Source organism: Octodon degus, unplaced genomic scaffold, assembly GCF_000260255.1.
Source record: "Octodon degus isolate 3935 unplaced genomic scaffold, OctDeg1.0 scaffold00043, whole genome shotgun sequence".
Taxonomy (NCBI): domain Eukaryota; kingdom Metazoa; phylum Chordata; class Mammalia; order Rodentia; family Octodontidae; genus Octodon; species Octodon degus.
In genome coordinates, this window is record NW_004524619.1 from 4,002,988 (window position 1) to 4,024,745 (window position 21,758).

Sequence of the window (21,758 nt, forward strand, 5' to 3'; positions counted from 1 at the left end):
CTAAGATGATAATTAACTCACATGAGTATATTTTTGTTACCAGAGTTCTAGCTGGTAATGACAGTCAACTTATGTAGGATTTGTGCTGAACCCTGTAATAAAGCATGAGTTATTAGCATTGGTTAAATTTGGATTCCCTCTCAGAGTCCCACATAAAGAGATCAACAGGACTAGAGAACACCATGGATTTGTAAGTGTTCATCTCTGGACACCAGCAGTATTCTATAATTAGAAATGTTTTCTCCAAATACCAGACAGGATGATAATTTCCTTTATTTATAATTATACTAAAATAGTACAATTTACCTTTTACATAGCAAACAAAGCCAAATTTCAAAGACTTAAGATAAAATGCAAAATGTTTTAATTCTCACAATATTCTATTGGATATTATTTGGTAAGACAAAATATCTCCAAATCCCAGTCCTTTTGAGCCACACTTAATATATTAAAAAAATTCTGCTCCTTTACCCTTTCTGGAAAGCTCATTGTGAACATGAAAACCTTTTATGTTCAATACCAGGTTCTGTAGATGGAACAAGTGAGCTGAACAGAGATCTTGTGGGAGGCGATCTTGTGGGAGGCAGAGATGCCAAATCTCTCAGTTTAAAAGGTAGATGCTCACCTCATTGTGAACCCAGAGCGCAGGAGGGTGACTTGTGTATTTCACCGCCAACTCTATCATTCTCTCTTGTTCTAGCAGTCTGGGGCTGGAGCACACTGAAAACCCACCAACCACAGAGACTCCTGGGATGAAGAAATCAATCCTGAAAAAGGCAAATAAATGATTACTGTTAAAAGTAATTTTAAAATAGGCAACACAGTAAGCAAAATTGACAACATTTTAGAGGAAGAAAAAAAGAAAAACTGTAAAATTAAGAACAGAAGGGGTCATTATCACCAACCATACAAAAAGAGTATAAAGGAACTTGAACTGTATGCCGAAAATTAGTTAACCTAGATAAAATGCATCTATTCCTAAAAATACATAAACTACCAGCTGTACCTCACAAAGAAACAAAATATGAACCGACCTCTAAGAAATTAAAGGGTTGAATTAGTAATTTTAAGACTCCAACAAAGAAAAGTCCTGGTTGAGGTGGTATCACTGGTGAAAAAACTCAAAAGAATACTTATCCTTCACAAACTTCCCAAAACAAAGGGAAACTTCCCAACTCATCTTATATAAGCCCAGTATTACCCTGATATCCAAACCAGGCAAAGATACTACAAGGAAACTATGGACCAATATCCCTTGTGAATAAAGACAGAATGATCCAAGGAATACAAGGTTTGTTTAACATTTGAAAATCAATAAAACCCACTATGTTACTAGATGCAGCAAAGGCATTTAACAGAATACATTTTCATGATGAAAATACTCAAGCAAATAAAAATAAATGAGAACTTCTTCAACACAAGAAGGGGCATTTATAAAAGACCCAACACTGACATCAAATTTAATGGCGGAAGGCTGAACATTTCCTCCCGGGAACAAGACAAGGATGTCTACTTCTACTGCTTCTACTCAACAGTGTACTAGGTTCTAGCCAGTGAAAGCAAGAAAGTCAAATAAAACACATTCTGATTACTGCAGGAAAGGCATGAGCTCAAACATGGAAAATCCAAAGGAATTCACTGAAAAGATATTAATAAACATGTTCAAACATGATTAGTATTCAAAACTCAGTATTTTTTCTGTATATTGTCAGTGAAAAATCCAACTTTGAATTTAGAAAACCTTCCATTTATAATACCATAAAAAGAAGACAACTTTAAAAACCAGCATAAGACTTATATGCTGAAATTTAAATCCATGATTGGAAAGTATAACACTCATACACTGAAATTTAAAACCATGACTGGAAAAAGAACTTAATGGTCCAAATAAGTGGAAAGATATCCCATGTTCATGACTTGAAAGACTTAACATTTTTAAGATGGTAATATCCTTCAAATTTATCCACTGACTCAATACAATACCTACCAAAACATTAGCTGGTTTCTTTGTACAAAGTGATAACTTGATCAAAAAGTTCATATAGGAAACTGAAGGAAACCAGAATCTTGTAAAAGAATAAATTTGGTGGAAGTCTTATCTCCTGATTTCCAAAGTTACTAAACAGCCACAGTAATGAAGACACTGTAGTCCTGGTACAGCCCAAGGACAGAGACAGGCAGCAAATAACACAAGTCTAGAAATTAACCACTAAGTTTATGGGAAACTGATTTTTGACTAAGGTGCCAAGATAGTTTATTTGGCCAATGGTACTAGGACAACTAATGTCCACATACAAAACTGTGAAGTTGGACTCATACCTTTTATTATATGTAAAAATTAAGTAAAAATGAATACAAGTTTCAAAAAAGGGCCAAAACAATAAATTTCTAGAAAAAAACCCCACAGGTTATAGATTTTTTGATATGGCATCAAGTCACAATGGTCAAAAATGAAAAAAAGAGAAATAAGGTTTCATCAAAATTAAAAACTCTGCTATAAATGATACTGTCAGCTCAGTGTTAGTCTAAGCACCTTCTTGGTAAGGGCAAGGATCTAGGTTCAATCTCTGGTACCACATGTAGTGCTGGTACTGGAACCCCAGGTGTGTCATGATGGCCAGGCGTGGTGGCACACTCCTGTAATCCCAGTACTGGGGAGGCTGAGACAGGAGGATCACTATGAGTCCCAGCTGTGTACCAAGACCCTGTACCAAATAAATAAAAGATTAAAAAAAAAAAAAAAGTTAAAAAAAAAAACAAAAACAAGCAGGATGCAATGGCACATGCCTGCAGTTGTAGCTCCCTGGGAGGCTGAAGCAGGAAGAGCTTAAGTTTGAGCCTACTCTGGGCAGCTGTTAACAAGACCCTGTCTCACAAATAAAAAAGGCTGGACATGTAATTCAGTGCAAAGGACTTCAACTCCTGCTAGCCAGGAAGGGAAAACCTTTTCTTTTTTTGGTACCAGGAGATCGAATTTGGGACCTTGCACTTGCCAGCTATCTCCCAGGCCTTACTAGCCAAGAAGAGGGGCGAAAAAAGATAATTTTCTCCATTAAGAGACTTGAATTCACAAATTATACAAAAAACTCCAACTCAGCAGTAAAGATAACCCAAATTGTAAAATGAGCAAAATGTTTTAATTAACATTTCTTCAAAGAAGATACCTAAGTAACTAATACACAAATAAAAAGTTGTTCGACAGCATTAGTCATTAGGGAACTGATAATCAAATCTACACCCAAAATCCAAACAACAGCCAAGTACTGGGGAGGATCTGAGAAACAAACTCATATATTTCTTGCCAAATGATAAAACCACTTTAGGATACAATTTGGCAGTGCATAAAAATGTTAAACAGTTTATCAGATGGCCCAAAATTCAACTCCTATGTTTATAACCAGGAGAAATGAAAATATACATCCACTCAAAAACTTGAACACCAATGTTCATGGCAGCATTATCCTTAGTAGACCCAAAGTGGAAAAAAATCTAAGATGTCCATGAGTTGATGAATGAATCAACAAAATATGCTATGGCCTTACAATGGAATGAAGTACTGATACATGCTACAACACGGGAATAGCCTGAAATTAAGTGAAGGAAAGCTAGAAAAAGTGAAAAATAAACCACATGCCATATGATTCCATGTATGTATTTGCCTAGAATGGGCAAATCCAAAGAGACAAGACAGTAGATCTACAGCTGTCTTTGCATCAGGAGGATAGAGAATGGTAACTCAGCAAGCTTTCTTCATGGGATGATAAAAATGTCCTAAAATATGGATTATAATGATGGCTACACAACTCTTGAGTATAATTAAATCTAGTAAATTGGATATGTTAAGTGAATTTTACATGTAAATTATATTTCAGTAAAACTTTCTTTCAAAAACAGTGGCAACTGCCAGGCATGATGGTACCTATCTATAATCCCAGCACTTAGGAAGCTGAGGCAGGAGGACTGCCTTGGCATGAGGCCAGCTGAGGCTACACAGTGAGTTTAAGGACATCCTGAACTACCTAGTGAGACCCCCATCTCAAAAACCAAACCAAACCAATGGCAATAAAAACTTTCACTGATATTTGCCAAACTTAAACAGGCTAATGTGGCCTTCTAACTTCTGAAGCTTTATATGCCTTTCTTTTCTTCTAATCTCATTCTTAATACTCTAGAAGTCTCCCAAGTTTCAAAATTCTATACCACAGAAACTGTTTTTCTTATTGGGAATTTAAAGGCAATGCAACAACCCTGGATATATACCAAGGAAAGGAAAATTTATCACAACCTGGTACCACAAAAAATTCTCAACTCCCTATCTAGGGAGTGTAAACATTCATTTTAGGTGTTTCTCTACCACAAAGGAGCAAGAAGTATCATGTCTCATTAGCCATCTTACATGCAGACTTCTCTGGGAAGAACTAGATGCTCTTTACTGGTTAGATCCACCACATCAACCTATGTCCTCTAATCTCTAGCCTTAAATATTTGCTTATTATTAGAATCTTTAAAACCCAACTCTGGGTTGGAAGTGCTCCAGGAAAGCTCCATAGCTTACTTCCACTGGATTCTTTCCTGTGAAAATTAACTTACCTTTAATTTCAAAGAAGACTAAAATGTATTAATACAGTTGCTATATGCTATCAGGAGACCACAGAATCTCCACTATTTCCATGTTTGAAAAATAAATCAGAGCTAGTTTTGCTTCTTCATCTCCTGAAGCACAGCGCCCTCTTCTGTGCAATGCTGATAAAAACCTCCGAAATAAGTGGAAGGAACCCTCTTTCCTAGTATAACTGAAAAGCCACCTTCCCAATAAACTTGATACAGAAACATTCAAATTACATTAAAAGCCACATATAGATTTTTAAAAATATAAACAATATGGATTTCATAAAATATCAGTCCAAGAAAACCACCTTTGCAGGGTCAGCCACCTTGGGAACCTTGCACAGAGGTGCCTACTGTATACTCGCAGAAGTGGAGCCCAGACGGGCAGTGGCTGATGCGTCCATGCCCAACTCTGACACCACTAGCAGCCAGCCCTGTCTACAGGAGGAGCCCCAGTATCTAGTGGGGAGCAGGCATGCACGCCAGGGCCAAATGATAGAGTGAGTCACGGGGCCCTTGCTGTACCGTGAGAGCCCAAACTCTAGTCCTCTGCCACCGCACTCAGCTCCTCACTCATTAGCCTGTGCAACAATGGCAAACCCCCACCTCCATGGTGTATTCATGCCTCAATCACGCATGCTTCTGTTTGCAAACCATTTGGTTCTCAAATGGAAGCATTTGGTAAAACTTTCGTTTGTGAACTCTGCATCGGGTGACAAACACAACTGTGGCCATCTTTTCCAAATTGAATACATTAACTTCGTGACCAGGTACCACTGCAGGAGGTACAACCATCATGGATGCCTTGGTTCCTGCCTTCAGTAAACCCACTTTAATGGGAGAAAATCAGCTTAGAGTAGGGAGACAGACAGGCAGTAGTAGCTACCTATACCAAGAGTGGAGGAAGTAGACCTCACAGGGCACATGTTGCTTAAACCAAGGTGTTCTTTTTTTTTTTTTGGCAGAACTGGGGATTGAATTCAGGACCTTGTGCTTACCAGGGAAGCACTTATTCTACTAAGCCATCTCCCCGGCCCCAAAACTTTATTTTTTATTTTTTTACTTTTTACTTTTTATTTTATCTTTCTTTTTTTTTTTTTTTAATTTTTTTCAGTACTGGGGATTGAATTCAGGACCTTGCACTTGCCAGGCAAGCCCTTATTCTACTGAGCCATCTCCCCGGCCATAAACCAAGTTTTAAATGACACAGAGCACAGTGGAAGACAGGATCTGAACAAAGGGCTGATGAATGCAATAAATATAATCATTATTGTATTCATGTGACCGTCTGATGAAAGTCAGGGCTGCTGCAGTGACTGTGTAGGCCGTGCACTGTCTAACACACAGAGAGGCCCTGCTGCAGGACAGGGGTAGGGCCTTACTGCTCCATCTTGCTCCCCTCATCTGCTTCACTGAGAAAACATCCTGGCCTCGCCGCCCCTAGGTGGCACCCTCTCTGCTCAGCCAGCATGAACTAAGTACAGGGTGGTGTCTGTGCCATCACAGTGGTGCGGCGCCTTCATCCACTTCACCTTGGTCTGCCATGCTGCTAACCAACAGCTCCACTGCATGGAAAATGACCAAGGAGCTAAGAAGTGAACTTGTTCCTTGCATCTCACCAGCACAGAGGACCTACCTAAGTGAAATGCTAACAAGAACCCAATTCATAAATAGGCATTGTGCTAAACACTTAAAATATCCCCAAACTACTGCACCCTCTTTAACGAGCTGAACACTGAAGCCCAGAGGAATGCAGAAGCTGCCCTACATAGGCACAGACAGACCACAAGCATGTGAGTCAGGCAGTCCACAGAACATGAGTCCACTCGGCCTCATGCCTGGGATGGGATTCTACCCACAGCACAGCAGCCACTGCAGGAGACAGGCAACAAATGCCACACTGGAAGGGGGAGCTGCATACTGCCTAGGGACTGCTGGTGGCATGCTCGTCCCACTCCATTGAGAAGGAATTCTGACAAGGTGAGTGGCTGGACTCTCCAAAGAGCTAGCTGCCAGGCGAGCAGTCTGTCCACCAGTGAGAAGAACTCAGGGTTTTGGCCTGCTCACATATGTTTTCTGAGGTGGTTTCCTCTCTGACATTTTCCTCTGGGCTTGACTGCTAAACTGGCTTCCACGTACACGACCCCTGGAGAGGGGCCAGTAAGACCACAGTACAGTGCAGCAAGGGCCCCTGTGACTCACTCCAGGCCTCTGCTGAAGGAGTCTGCAGCCAGATTTCCAGTTGGTCACAGACAGCATTCTTTTTTTTTTTCAAATATATATATTTGGTGCAGGGTCTCACTATGCAACTTGGACTCATAGTGATCCTCCTGTTTTCAGCCTCCACAGCACTGGGATTACAGGTGTGCGCTACCATGCCCAGACTTGCTGGCCGGCTCAGTGAGCCCAGGGGTGGAGCTGGCATGGCATGTGGTGTTGGGCATTGAACCCAGGTCCCTGTGCTTGCCTAAGCAGACGCTTAGTCTGCTGAGCTATCTTGCCAGCCCTAAGGCAGCTGTCTTTTTTTTAAAAAAAAATTTTTTTACATTTATTTAGTGTGTGTGTGTGTGTGTGTGTGTGTGTGTGTGGCCAGCTCAGCCCACCAGGGGGCGGGGCTGGCTGGCATGTGGTGCTGGGGGATCGAACCGCGGTCCCTGTGCTTTGCCAAGCTTGTTCTAAGTAGGTGCTTTAGACCACTGAGCCATCTCTCCAGCCCCAGCAGTCTTTTATTTACTTACAGTTGGGTCTGGATCCTCATCTGATAGTTTGACAGGTGTCAGAGAAAGTCACCAGTCAAGAAATCAGAGATGTGGAACCATGACCCAGTCTTCTGTCCCAGAGGTGAGCTTAAGAGCAATCCTCACCTTATAGACAGCAGCTCTCTGCTCCGATAATCCTAACTACACAGACTGCGTGGCAGGCATTTTCCAACTCTCTTCTCCAATATGCCAAATGGCATACTACCAATCTGCAGAAATAAGGTCCTAGAGCCTGGGATGGATTCACATCACCAATCTAAGCAAAATGACTATCCTGTGACTATACCCTGTAGAGGTATACAATAAGCCAACAGTAAGAGTGCAACCTTTTAAAAGGGGAGGGCCTGGGGCAAGGAATAAGTACTGACCCATGCTAGCAGAAAAACAGTACTGCTAGCCAACCAATCACCACCACTCCTTGCTTCAAGGGGTCAGGCACACACAAAACCAGTCCCCACATCAATGAAATGACCAAATCCACTCTCTGGGGTGAGATACATAACAAGTGTTAATCCACTAGCAGGTACATCATGGTGACAGCACTGTAACCAACACCCAGCCTTTCCTGTGCAGGAGACAGGGCTCTGAGTGTCGTCAGAGTTCAGAGTTGAATGCAGAGACAATATTGTACACAGGATGCGAATACTTCCATAGAAGGGAAATGAGGAAAACCAGGCCATTACAATTAAAGTTTCCACTTTTCAATGTAGTAACTGCTAAACCATTTTGAAGGGTAAATATGTGGCCCACCCCCCAAAACTGCCAAAATACATTTAATATGTATCACTGAACATGTGCAAAGATTGCAGTAAATTGCTTCACAAACGCAAATTATTGCAATCAGCATCTTGTTTTCTAGTTCTAAATTCAAAGGCAAACTATTAACACAAGCCTGCTAACTCTTGCTATTATCACACTTGCTATTATCACACATCCTCCTTCTAACAAAACCCCATTTCCAGATGGACTGCCAAAATTAGTCAAGAGACTCCTAAGAAATACTACCAAGACTGACATGCCAAAAATTCATTTAGAAATGAATGCTTTTTTTAAATAAAGGACATACACACCCAAACACACCTTTCCTTAGGAAATACAAGTTGCTTTATTTACAATTCAACTTGAATTGCAGCTCCGTGAGGCCATTTGGAGAAATAGTGGGACAGCTGGGCTATTCGCCTGTTGGCATACTGATTAGTCCTCAGTCGAATGGGACACACTTAGTGTGTGTGCTGGGGTGGGGGGTGACTGGGGAATCCTGAAAATAAATGTTAGCAAAATATTTAAACTCAACCCAGGCAAGGTACGACACAGGGATCCAGTTGAGGACGGTCAGCCCTGCCTAACGTACTGGGTTCGTCTCTCCAGACTACTTTGTCTACTCTGTATCAGACACAAAGATGACTAAGTTTTAGAATGTCTGAATCCCCAGCAACACATAAGTCAAGCAGATTATTGCAGTGCATTCTATTAGCAAGCATTCCTGCAGAACATAATTATCAGCGCTAGTGGTTCCTAGCACTAGCAGCCTTGACTGAGAGAGGGGGCCATGGGCTCAGGCCAAAGAAGGAATCAGATTTTTCATGTCAAAAAGGGCCCACCATGAACAGAAGTGACCTAGAACTCTGGGCAACAGCTAGCCACAGAAAGTCCCTCTAGAAGATAACATATAGTTGTCCCTTTGATTTGATAGCACCTTCTAAAATATACACCCTTGAAAAACAAAAACGCCACTTACCACTGGCCAGCTTTAAAGGAAAAATCTTTATCGGCAACAAGCAAGCGGAGGCTCTTCACTGAAGGGGACTCACTAGCAGTTCCACACACCTTAGCCACTGCCACAACCTAGAGGAAGACATGAACCATGGCTCAGGTTAGTGTGCAGAGCAGGAGGGACAAGTCATGGCTTTCTGGGCACTAAGGTTTTCTGAAATCTATAAAGATGTGGCTTTTGAAATCTGCCAAGGAAGATAAAACACTCTGCTTTGATTCTACCCACTATGGGTGAACATATTTTAATTAAATCTTTTCGAGAAACTTGCTATGCTAACCTTACTCTGCACACAAAGTCATCTCTCACAGGGATTAACCAGCATTATTGGAAGAGTGTTTTGGTTTATGTCTGAATGTCTCCTCTCCAAGCCTATGCAGTTATAGGTCGGGCTTTTTTAGAGGTGACTTAACCTAGAGTGTGTGACTGATTCACGGTGCAATGCTGACTGGATTGGCACCACCCTAATCCTGCTAAACTGGATACAATATAAGGGACAGAAAGAGCCTTGTTTTCCCCTCATTGCACTGCTACCTTCGACTGCCATGAGCTGCTTCTCTTCTGCAGTGCCATCCTGTCTTGGAGCCAGCCAATTATAGACTAAAATCTCTAGAAACTGTATAACTAAGACTTTCTCCCTTAACTTTGAGTATTGGGTATTTTGTCTCAGCAATAAGAGAAAAGTAAAACAAAGAGTATCTATCCTGTGCAATGCACTGGGTTACGCACTCTAGAAAGAGCTCAGGGGACTGGAATAGGGGACTGGAACCTGTAGGCAGGCCTGACTGGCATCAAGTCTCCATGGGTGCCAGGCAAAGCGAGGCGTACCATGTGCTTCTCGGGGTGTAAAGAGCTCATTTCTTAAGTTAAAAGCAAGCACTCAAAACTGTTTTTAGGGCTACAGACAGCTCAGTGGTCTAAGCACCTTCCTGGGCAAGTGCAAGGACGTGGGTTCAATTCTGGCACTGCATTCTGTGCCAGCCCCGCCCCAGGAGGGCTGAGCCATGTAGTGAGACCCTGTACCAAATATATACAATTTTTAAAAAAACAAACCTGAAAAAGAAACTGTTTTTAGTAACTTTACAGAACAGCTGTGTGTCTACTGAATCTAACAACAGAAAAACTGGGTTTATATTCACGTCTTTTACTCTACTCTACAAAATATAATCAATTCAGAACCTTAAAGAAAGCAAGAACCACCAAAACACTCTTCCCTATTGTCAGTCTCGGAGACACATACTCTAGTGATGTATCTCACTGTTGCCTCAGCACTCGTCAAATTCCAAAACCCTTACTTCTGTTCAGCTCCACTTGTGGCAACAAATCAAATCCAGGGCAACTGACCCAAATATGATTCACAGCTCCACTGAGGGCTGCAGTGGACGTCTGTCAAGGTCAATGACCCTCCCACCCCAATGCTAGCTCACTCGGCCCCTTTTCCAAAGGTCTGTTTGATCTAATCAAATATCAGTGAGCGATTACTTCAAAAGTCTACCAGAATAATTCTCATAATGGATGGTGTTCTCCTGTACCTCAAAATAACACCTGAAATTATCAACTTTCTCTTTGACCTGCAAAATTTCTTGCCTGTCTTTCTCTGTATTATTTACTGCCAATCTTCTCTTTCTCCTCTCTCAGATAGAAAGTGGGTGATTTTTCAGGCCTGCCCCTCTATCTGTACTCTTGACCCCAGTTCCAACTCCTCTGGAACACTACTCTTATCAGCAATCACCAGTCCTTTCCTTCGTGTACAACTGTTCTCTTTTCTAGTACCTTCTTGTTTCATCAGAAAATGTCACTGGTTCAGCCTAAGCCATTCAGCCACAAAAATCAAAGCAGCACCAGAATATGGCTGTTAACAATATGAGTTATATAGCCAGGCTGCCTTGTACTTAATCCTGGCTGTGAGCACTTACAAGCTGTGTGACTCTGGCCAGGTTACCTAGCCCCTCTCAGCTACCACAGAATGGGAATAGCAATACCTTTAAACTCACAGGATTGTTTCAAGGACTGGCTTTTTTCCCATTAATTAAAGTTGTGACTATTTTACACTGTATCTTAATTCCATTATTAATATATATTTTGCCACAGCACTAGTGCTGCTGCACAGGGCCTTGCAGAGTGGGCATAGCAGAGCTCCTGGGGGACTCTGCTTGCATGGATGGCAGGGAACTCCACACTGCATCCTACCCTGTAGATTTATACTGTGAGTGAAACTTAGTCATCCCATCTTTAAGCTTTTTAAAAATCCTACCTTCCAACCCTTCCTTAGCCTTTGGAACCTTCTTTTCCTTGACTTCTCCTTAACACCAGGGAACGACTTCTGCCTTCCTGAGGATGCTTCTTCCCAGGCTGCTGGATGCACTCCTGAAGAGCCACACCCCCTGTCTCCTCCAGTTCCCGCCCCACCTCTCTGCATTGGGTACTCTTCCTCCTGAACCCCTCTCCTGGCCTGAGATAACTAACACTGCACTCTCAGGGCCTATCCTACAAGTTCCCCACCTCCTCACATGGCTTCTCCCACTTCCCCATAAGGAGCTGCCTTATCCTAACCCCAGGCAGATGCCCCACCATTCCCAAGGCCCCCATCCGCCATAGGCGATTCATCACTACTTTTCTCCCAACCCCAGGCTCTAATCTCTACTCCCCATGGGTTAACACAGCCAAGGCCTGAGGAGCCTTTATCTCACATATATGCTAGGTGCTTCATTTGATGTATGTATTTTTAAAAAATTTATTTATTTGGTACAGGGTCTCACTAAGCAGCTCGGACTCATAGTGACCCTTGTCTCAGCCTCCCCAGTGCTAGGATTACAGGCGTGCACCACCACACCTGGTTTCAGTGGCTGGCTCAGCATGCCTGGTATTCCTGGGTCAGCATGGCACATGGTATCAGGGATCGAATCCAGGTCCTTGTGCTTGCAGGACAGCTGCTTAGACCAATGAGCTATCTCCCCAGCCCTTCACTTCATGTTTTATATGCACTAATTTATTGGTATGAATAAGCATTCTATATTTTGTGAGTGTTGTTATCCTTCACTTTACAGATGAGGAAATTGAAAATTTTGATACTTGCTCAAGATTACCTAAATAGGAACGGGTATGGCAGTACACACCTGTAGTCCCAGCACTCTGAGAGGGTGAGGCAGGAGAAATCATAAGTTTGAACTTAGCCTAGGCAACTAAGTGAAACCCCATTTCAAAACAAAAAAAATGTAAAAGTCCTGAGTTCAAATCTGAGTACCACACCCATCACCACCAAAAAGAAAGAAAAGAAAAGAATAAACAAGGAACTTCTGAGTTCAAATCAAGGTTATCCTGGTCCCTAATTACCTGTTGGCACTATCCCAATGGTAGACACCTATGTTATCTGCAGAATTAAATCCACCATATGCTTGCACAGTTCCTGGACTTGACTGTGGTGCTTTTAACTGAGAAACAGAATGTGAAGATAGAGAATGCCGCCCTGCTTTCCATAGCCCTTCCAAATCAGCTTCTCTTCAGCAGGGATTCAATCTGGACCCCTCAATAAACAAGCACCCAAACTGACTCTCTAGAAATCCGTCCCTACCTGAACGCAGCCTGCCTTTCCCTTCCCTTGATCACCTTCACCTCCCTAGCCTAGAACTCCCCCTACTTTTCAGGTGAATTGCTACACTTCTTGGGTCTCTCAAAGCAGCCACTTCTATGTGAATATTGCTAATGTTCTAACCTGAGTTATTCCCTAGCTCAACAACCTTCAAGGAGGCTAGCAACATAGGTCAGTGGTTCGAATGCTTATTCAGCACACTCAAAGCCAGGGTTCAGTCCCAGGAGCCACCACAAAAGAGAAAACAAAAGCATGACGAGGCTAATGTCACTCATATTCGCCTGAGCTCCTCCTGCCCACCTCCCATACTCGGCTAGATTGTGCAGCACACACTATGCTTCCAGGTCCACCGAGTCTAACTCAAATGCTCTCCCTGTCTGAAGTCTTTTCTCTTCTTTCATCCTCTCAGTTCTGTTCACACAATGTTCCTGTCTTTCTTATTGTATTTAGCATGTACGATTAAAGTATAGACACTCATGAACACGTCTTTCTAGCACATAGATCACAGGTCTCCACAGCTCAGATCTGCTTATGTGTTCTAAATTAGTACAGATCACACACAGGGCCCATACATAGCGGGACTCAGGCACACATACTTGCAGATGAATGAAAACTCTCGAAGTCAGTTCCAACTGGTTTCCAAAACAAACAATGGAAGAAATTCAGGAGGGTTTTGCTGCCCAAGAAAAGTGAGGAGGATAAATACAGAAAATCCAGATTTGTATTTGAAAATGCGGCAAACGTCAGAAGGGCCAGGGATTTCTTCAGCAGAACTAGAATTAGCCTATTTGTTACCCATGCTAAGTACTGCATCTTATTTCAAAGACAAGAATAAGAATTTTATCACCAATCTTTCCATTACTGTTATTCCCATTTTTATGTTTACAAAAAAGAAATGCTACTTTATAAACATTCTTTATTTTCCTTCAGTTTAATAATTTGTAAAAACATAGCCAATAGCTAGATTACCTCACTGCTAACAGCTTCACTGGCACCAGCTGGATTCAATAAGAAAATCAGTTATTTATAAGCTTGGAAAACCTACCCACTAGAGTCACCTGGTAGCAGGGAAATCTATATTCATAATCACTGCAGGAGGAAGAGAATTTTAGCTAAAACATTTGAGAATGCTTCACAATCAAATGCTAGACTATGAAATGAAACGATTGTTTCTCAATATCTAGTCGTAAAATTTAATGAACAGGAGAAAGAAAGCAACACTTTTTATTAAGCCACATTTTCATTTGGATGGTGTCTATAAACAAAACTCTTTCCAGATGCATTACACCTTTTGTTATTAAAATTGTTGTAATTCATCCTAACAATCAAGACAAAACAGCTCCAACTGGAACACACGATACCTTGCACAATTCATTACTTCTAAACACAGGACTCCCTCTTACTATTTTGTCTAATTAACATGTTCACAATGGGGCCATCATTTGTACGTGTTGTTGTCAGGTGGCGTGAGCCACCAATGACCTATGCGTGACTGTCCCACCCGTGACTGTACCACCAATGACCTATGCGTGACTGTCCCACCCGTGACTGTACCACCAATGACCTATGCGTGACTGACCAACCCGTGACTATACCACTGCTACCACCAGGAGAACAAGCTGCCCAATAGGGTGGTCAAGCATGTACCACCAGTGACTCAAGCTGGCAGGAACATGTTAATACGAATACCACATGTTACATGAAGATTTAAGAAACTGGATTAAAAACTTTGAAATCCTTCAAAGGCTAGATATTTGATTCTAAAGCTAGTTCCTACAATTAGGCTCTGCAACTGTGACCCTTGGTATATGCCACTGTTTCTTCTACTGAACAAGTAAAACATAAGAGAGAAGCTGTGTTTAACATTTCTACTTGCTTTTCTACTGAGTGGATCAAAAGATTTCACAACTAGAACCTCTACTAGCCACATTCTAATTTAAAACACATGGCAGGAAATGAAACGTTCCACAAAATAACATTTGGATTCTTCTACTGTTCAGTAGGAACACACTTGCCTGCTCTTCCTGGTACACGTTTTTAGTGCTTTGACATCATCAGCATCTAAAATATAGAGATTCCACTATATATTTATTTCCTCCATATTTTTATTTAGGACGTTCTTGTGGTTCTGCTGATGCAAAAGTCTATTATAGCAAACAGGTTGTTGGACACCTAACTGGCTTATCCTGTTCACTGTTTATTCATTTTCTGGCTTAAATGTTTAGCCAAATCCAGGATTTTAAATAAACTAAGACAACAACACAGTTAGAGCTCAGAGAATCTCAGAGTTGAAGGAAGCTAGAGAATAACACGTCACAACACGTGAGGACCCCAAGACACGAAGACACCATTCATGTGGTGCCAGAATGCAGTACCACTCTGACATATAGGAACCTGATTTAAACAAGGGATCTATTGTCAAAGAAGGATCACAAAATTCTGCCCACCATAATTTTTATTTCTTAAATGGTTTATGCTGGTCTGCAGTTCTCCCTAGCAGGTCAGTAAACTTACCTTACTGCTACCGCAGACTCACCTGTCCCCTGCTCTCTGTCTTGAGCCATGCTCCTGCATCACTGTCCCCTCCCCTCTGCCTCAGCACACACGTGAGCTCTAGGGTCTCCCGCCTCCTTATCCCCGGCAGCCACCATGCTTACCATGGGCCAGGAACCTCCTTCTTTTGGTCCTTACATAGCTCTTACTATCCCCATTTTACATATGAGGAAAGTGAGGTCCCACAGCCGAGTGACAAGGCAGAGAAAGGAATCAAGGCAACTGTGTGTTTTGCTACTTCTCAAAAACAAGCCTTTCCTTCCCTCCAGCTATCACATCATCTCTCTGCTGCCACCCACCTCAAAACACTTCTGCCTCTACCATCCTGTCTTTCCTCTCTCCAACCCATCCAGTTGGGCTTTCAGTCTCAGCACTGTACAAAAGCCAGTCACTCCAGGCGCCTACAACCCATTCTGGCAAACTGGCTGTGATTTCTCAGCAGAATTCAGAGAAGCTGGCTACTCTGCCCGCTTCCTGGCTTCCTCCTGGCTGCCACACACTGCTGACCTCACTCTTGCCAGCTGCCCGTTCCTTCTCCATCTCCTCTGCTGCCCCTGGTTCTTCTGTTTGGCATCTAATTGGTGACTATTAGTGCTGCATCCCTGGCCCTCTTCCTCACTTTCTAAGTGGCTCAGGTCTTATTTCTAGCAGTGAAGTCTAAACTTACATACACAGCTGCTTATCCAAATTTCATTTTCAATAAATTTCATTTTCAAACTTAATATACTAAAATTCAAACTGTTTCTAAGTTTTCCTTTTTATTATTATAGATGATTTTAAATGCACAAAAAGTAATGAAAACAGGATACCCCCCTCCCCCGCCATAACTATGACCCAGATTCTTTTTTTTTTTTTTGGACACAGGGTCTCACTATGCAGTTTGTGCAGGCCTTGTGCTCACTTTTGTAGCTCCGGGCTGGTCTCAGACTTGAAGAAATCCTCCTGGCTCAACCTCCTGAGTGCTGGGATTACAGGCATGTGTTACCACCCCCGGTTCTGGGGCTGCACAGTGGACACACAGTGGACGCTCGCATCCAGGGCCGAGATGGCACACCTGGACCTCTCTGATGGCTTAATTTATTGAGCAGAAATGTTTTACGTTTCAGACACACAGTAAAATGTGAGGCTTTAGGAAGTAGCAGCAGCAGAGGCAACCTTTGTGATTTCCATAGCTCTGTCTGTACAGAACAGACGGGACATGTGTCAGCACCACACCTCTGGTGACAGATATCACCCCCATTCATGAAGCAATTCGTACAAGTCTGTACAGGTAGTCAACTATGGAGCTGAGACCAACACTTGCTTACTCGACTCAGCGAAGTGAGCACCGCATGACTGGTACACCAGCACTGTGTGGGACACCCTGCTGTGAAGCAGCTGAGCTGTGCCCTTCCCCAAGCAGCCTCGACTTCTTTGCACACTTGGAGTGAGCTATGCTCCCCTCGGAGCCACAGGCCAGCCACACTGCAGTTAGACAGCTCGTCCCACGCAACCTGCAGCTCCGCACAATCACAAGGCAAGCAATCACGAGCCCTCAAAAATCAGCACTGAGAACCACAGAATCCCCAACAACTTGTCTCGGGAGCTCAGCCCTTTCAACCTATTCACCAACCACTGTGCCATGAGCAACTCTACCTTTTCCCTGCCCAGTAACACATCAACTGCACCGCCGTGAACCTGGGATTGCAGATTTATACCACGAAGTGTCTGTACTGTAAGAAAATCAGATTTGATGACCAAAGATGGAGTTAAGGGGCTGAGGCCTCACTTATTTGACTGAAAGCATAATTCATCATTTAAGATAGGCTGTATGAAATGACACTCCAGAAACAAAAGGCAACAACCAGAACTATTCTAGACAAATCAAGAAGCAAGGCCATCTAAGTCTTAATTCTCTCATCTAAAAAACAGGAACAAGGATTCCTAAATCTCCCTCCCAGGGTGGTTGTAAGAATCACATACCAGCTCACTGTATAATTAAGTGCTTTGAAAACAAAAGATAAAAGTACACTTAAGACATTACAGGGGGCTGGTGAGATGGCTCAGTGGTCTAAAGCAACTACTTAGAACAAGCTTAGCAAAGCACAGGGACCGCGGTTCAATCCCCCAGCACATGCCAGCCAGTCCGCCCCCTGGTGGACTGAGCTGGCCCCACACACACACACACACACACACACACACACAAATAAATAAAATTAAAAAAAAAAAAAGACACTACAGGATAAGGTACAGGCTGCTAAAAGCAAACTCTAGAGCTGAAAAATTAAGGTTTTTTTTTTTCTAAAACAATTACATGCATAATATCATTGTGGGTTTTTTTGTTTTTATTGGTGGCACTAGGGATTGAACCCAAGGCCTTTGAATAAAGCTCAATTCCCAGCTCTTTTAAGAATCTTTCAAACTTCTAAGCTATGAAAGGGCTGGCCAAATAGCTCAGCAGATTAAAGCACCCGCAAGCAGGCACAGGGGCTGGGGGTTCAATCCCGGGCCTGCCATGACAGCCCAGCCCCTGGGGGGCGCTGAGGCAACAATTGAGACTGGGTGTGGTGGCACGCACCTGTAATCCCAGCTCTTGGGAGGCTGTAAACAGGCGGATCACTATGAGTCTGATCTAGTAGTGAGACCCTGAACGCCCTATAGACCCTTCCTAAAAAATAAAATATTCTGAGATATGATTTCATCAAGATGCCAAATTGTCCAACTGCCCAGGCTGGACTCAAAACTATCAATCCTTTTGTCTCAGCTTCCCAGAGTGCTGGGATCGCAGGTTTATACCACCATGGCCTGTTCTAGAATCACTTCAGACAAGAACGCCACTAAAATCTGAGGACAGAAGTTTGTCTACCATTTTCAATACCCGAATCTAGCTTGGTGTCTGGCATATTTCCAAATGAATCAATGAAAGCATAAAAAGTAGTTAATTTTAAAACTTTAATTGCCAAATTGATCTGCAAATTGATAGAGTATATCCTACTCAGTGGGCCCAGCCTCTGAAGAAGATAAGTACAGACTAACCCTCCAGTTATGTGTTAGCCTTACCTGAACAATTCTTGCTACAATATTTCTACTCTTATCTCCTTGACATATATAAGGTTATTGAGACCACTTATTCTTTGGTCCTAAGGAAAAAAATGTGAATTTGAATACAGTCAAACACAGGTCAACTCAGAATCCATTTCCTGCATGTATAGTCCCATGCTAGAGCATGGCTATGTAATTTTTGGAGGGAATACAACACCCAACACTGAAAGGACATTTCTGAGTCCATTCCTACACCATTCTCTACTCACCCCAACAGTGGTATCAAGATCCACTGAGCTAAAATTTCTGAGCTGGAGCTTGCTTTTGCCTCTGAGAGAAGCCTATAGCATGCATGTTACTGTGTTTTTAAGACAAAAAGATGTTACTGCATGAGTTGTTTTTCCTGAGCTACACCCCCAGTATTCAGGTTTAATTGCAGTGTTGGCACTCTGAGATAAGTAAGTGGGCTTGGGGTGGCAGCTTGGCACTGGTCTCTAAAAGGTTTGCCACTGCTGCCCTAAGATACCTTGTAGGCTTGGTACCTTTTTGAAATGTTGATGCCATCCTATCATTAGGCTACCTGGTGGACAAACTGAAGAGTAAATGAAATGTGCAGTTTTGTATAGTACACTGCACTTGCTATGCAAATTAAAGGTGAGAGTAGAAGATGAGATTGTGAGAATCCAGTCCATACTATTACAGCCCAACCTAAGATCTGTCACTTAACAAACCCAAGGTGAAGTCCTTGCTCTATGGCTAGGAGCAGCGACTGAGGTGGATATGGCACCAAGGGGCCCCAGAGATCATCTAGCTCTCTCCAATTCCTCATTTCCCAGTTCTCACTCTGTGTGGAAGAGTTGACATTAGTAATAAAAGGGGAATTGCCATTGGAAAATGATTCCTGCAAGGCATTAACAGGATTAGAATTTGAACCTTGTAATTTTCTGATTTCCAGGCACTAAAACTCTCAACCAATCATACTATCAGAGTTTATATTAACTTTCTTTGCCCTAAACTTAGCTCTAAATACCCCCTCGCCCCCATAGCTTTATCCTGTAAAATCCTGAAATGACTGTTTAAGGTTCTGGCAACGATTACCTTCAAGTAAAATCTGATCTGGTAAATCAAGTTTTATTGGAACAAAATCATACCAATTTGTTTACATACTATTACAGCTGCCTTCACCCTTTAAAGACATAGTTTAGTAGTTACAAATGAGACAATATGTCCCATGAATCCTAAAATATGTACTATCTAACCCTTTATAGAAAGTTTGCCAATACTTGCTCTAATTTATCTACCTGCCTCAAAATACAACAGGAAAGAGTACAGTACATGTCTGCTAAATAAACTTTTTGAGAACTATCAAACTTTTCACTTAAAAAGAAAAAAAGCCTCCCACAGACAGAATCAGCATTTCTGTGTATTGAACCAAGTACTTTCGGATTTAGCATCAATGGGACAAGTATATTTTCCCAAATGGCCATAAGCCTACTCTGCTGATCTAATTTTAGACTTTCTTACAAAAGCATCAATTTAAACTGATCAAATCTTCAGTCCCAAAGCCATTTTCTGACAGAATTAGTTTTATTTATTTATATTTATTATTATTATTTTTTTGGTAGAATCGGGGATTGAACTCAGGCCCTTGTGCTTGCCAGGGAAGTGCTTATTCTACTGAGCCATCTCCCCGGCCCCTAGAATTAGTTTTAAAGTTAAGGCCTGAAGAATACACCTTTCCATAAAAGTGTTTTCTTCAATTAATAAATATGTAAAACTAAACTGAGACAACACAATTTCTGTTCATATTTGTGGATGTGCATAATAGTATTACTACTAGTTTAAATATAATAACACTAAGTTAAATATATCTGAATATCTATGAAGAACTCAAAAAGGTAAAAGCAATTGTCCAACTTACACTTTTAAATAAAAACAGGGTTACTCACTGAGGTAAAGGCTGAGGGTCCTTTATGTCCCAGCCCTTGACACCCCTTCAGGTGGTAGATTAGCTTTCTATAGTCTGAATGTGGTAGGAAAAAATCTGTGCATGGGAGGAGTAATGAGCTCGTCCACCTTCCTCTCTCCCCCTTGATGAAATAAGAGGTTCTAAAGTAGGGATGACTGAAGGCTTTGAGATGGTGCCAAGGGGACCGGAGAGAAAAAGAAAGAAAACAAAGAAAGAAGATAAGCCATTTCATAAAATGTAGGCTCTAAAAGAAGTTTTCTCTCTAAAATATAACCCAAAATGTCATACTTGTGAGGATGGTTCCTTTAATTGCCACAACACTCACCTTTACCAAAAATGAATCCATTTGTCCCATGTTTAAAGGACAAAAGGACAAATCTGAATAGTTCTGTCATCTTTTAAAATCAGTTATCAGGACAGGGGAGATAGCTCAGTGGTATAAGCGCCTCTCTGGCAAGGACAAGGTCCCGAGTTTGATCCCTGGTACAAAAAAAAAAAAAAAGCTAATCTAAAAGTAGTTGTCAGTATTTACTGCTCATAAAATTTCAGAACAGAAAAATAATTAGCTTCAAACTCATCTACTGCCTTCCCATGAAGCTGATCCTAACTGTTCAAGCTGTCTGGCCAGGGAAATCTGTCACACACAAAGATACAAACCTCTCGTCGAACAACACTTGCAGTCCTCTCCAAGTGGTCAGTTTTCCTTTGGGATGTCATTGTGCTTTAATAAAAAGTAAAATGAGGTTACTAAGCACTATCCTCATAAATGTAATGGAATTAGCTTACCCTGGAATAGTATGACTCTCCCATATGATATAATATTATGGTTGGTGAAGACACACGTAACTGAAGTTTTACCATCTACGGATGGCATGCATTATTTTACTCAAATCAAAATGTTCTCTCCATTGGGAGTTTGCTATGCTTCCCACAACCACCAGGAGATAAGTCTCTAAAAATAAATACCAGCTCAAAACTCACCTGGCTAAGGTAAGGTGGCGCCAAGTACCTGGTGTCAGCCTTGACACAGCAGCCCGTGTGCAACTGGCTCCCACAGCGCATCCCACAAACCCAGGAACCAAGACAGCAGCGCAGGCCATGGTGCTTCCTGGCAAACCAAACTCAAATTTAAAACTATTTTAAGAAAAAGTGGTGAAAACATCAACTAGGGGCCAAAAAAAATTTGGATTTCTGTAGTACAATTATGCCTTGGCCTGCCAACAAAAAAGCAAGATCTTAACCTGGCAAAATCTGTTACCACTGAGAGCTGATTCAAATATGTAACTGTTGGTGCTATCAAGCATATCATGTGTCACCTAACAGCGGGAACATATTCTGAGAACAGCTTCTCTGGGGGATCCCACCATAAAAAATACTTGCACAAGCCTGGATGGAGGCGGCTAGTTGCTCAGTATGGCCTCCTGCTGCAACCTGTGCACTGTAACATGAGCTACACGAGGCTGCTGTCACCACTGTAACATGGATACT

The 21,758-nt window shown here is 42.0% G+C and overlaps 1 protein-coding gene across 5 annotated transcripts in view; it reads right to left on the reverse strand.

The window, feature by feature from the left end:
* Positions 1-21,758, reverse strand: part of Oxnad1 (oxidoreductase NAD binding domain containing 1) — a 39,930-nt gene that overhangs the window by 10,357 nt on the left and 7,815 nt on the right. For all 5 annotated transcript variants that reach the window (XM_023715771.1, XM_004631600.2, XM_023715769.1 and 2 more), the window contains 4 exons: positions 21,252-21,378; positions 20,928-20,991; positions 9,106-9,212; positions 626-767 (listed from right to left, as the gene is read on the reverse strand). In XM_023715771.1, coding sequence (XP_023571539.1) covers positions 626-767; positions 9,106-9,212; positions 20,928-20,991; positions 21,252-21,370 — 432 coding nt within the window. In that variant the 5' untranslated portion in view covers positions 21,371-21,378. The remainder of the gene's footprint in view (positions 1-625; positions 768-9,105; positions 9,213-20,927; positions 20,992-21,251; positions 21,379-21,758) is intronic.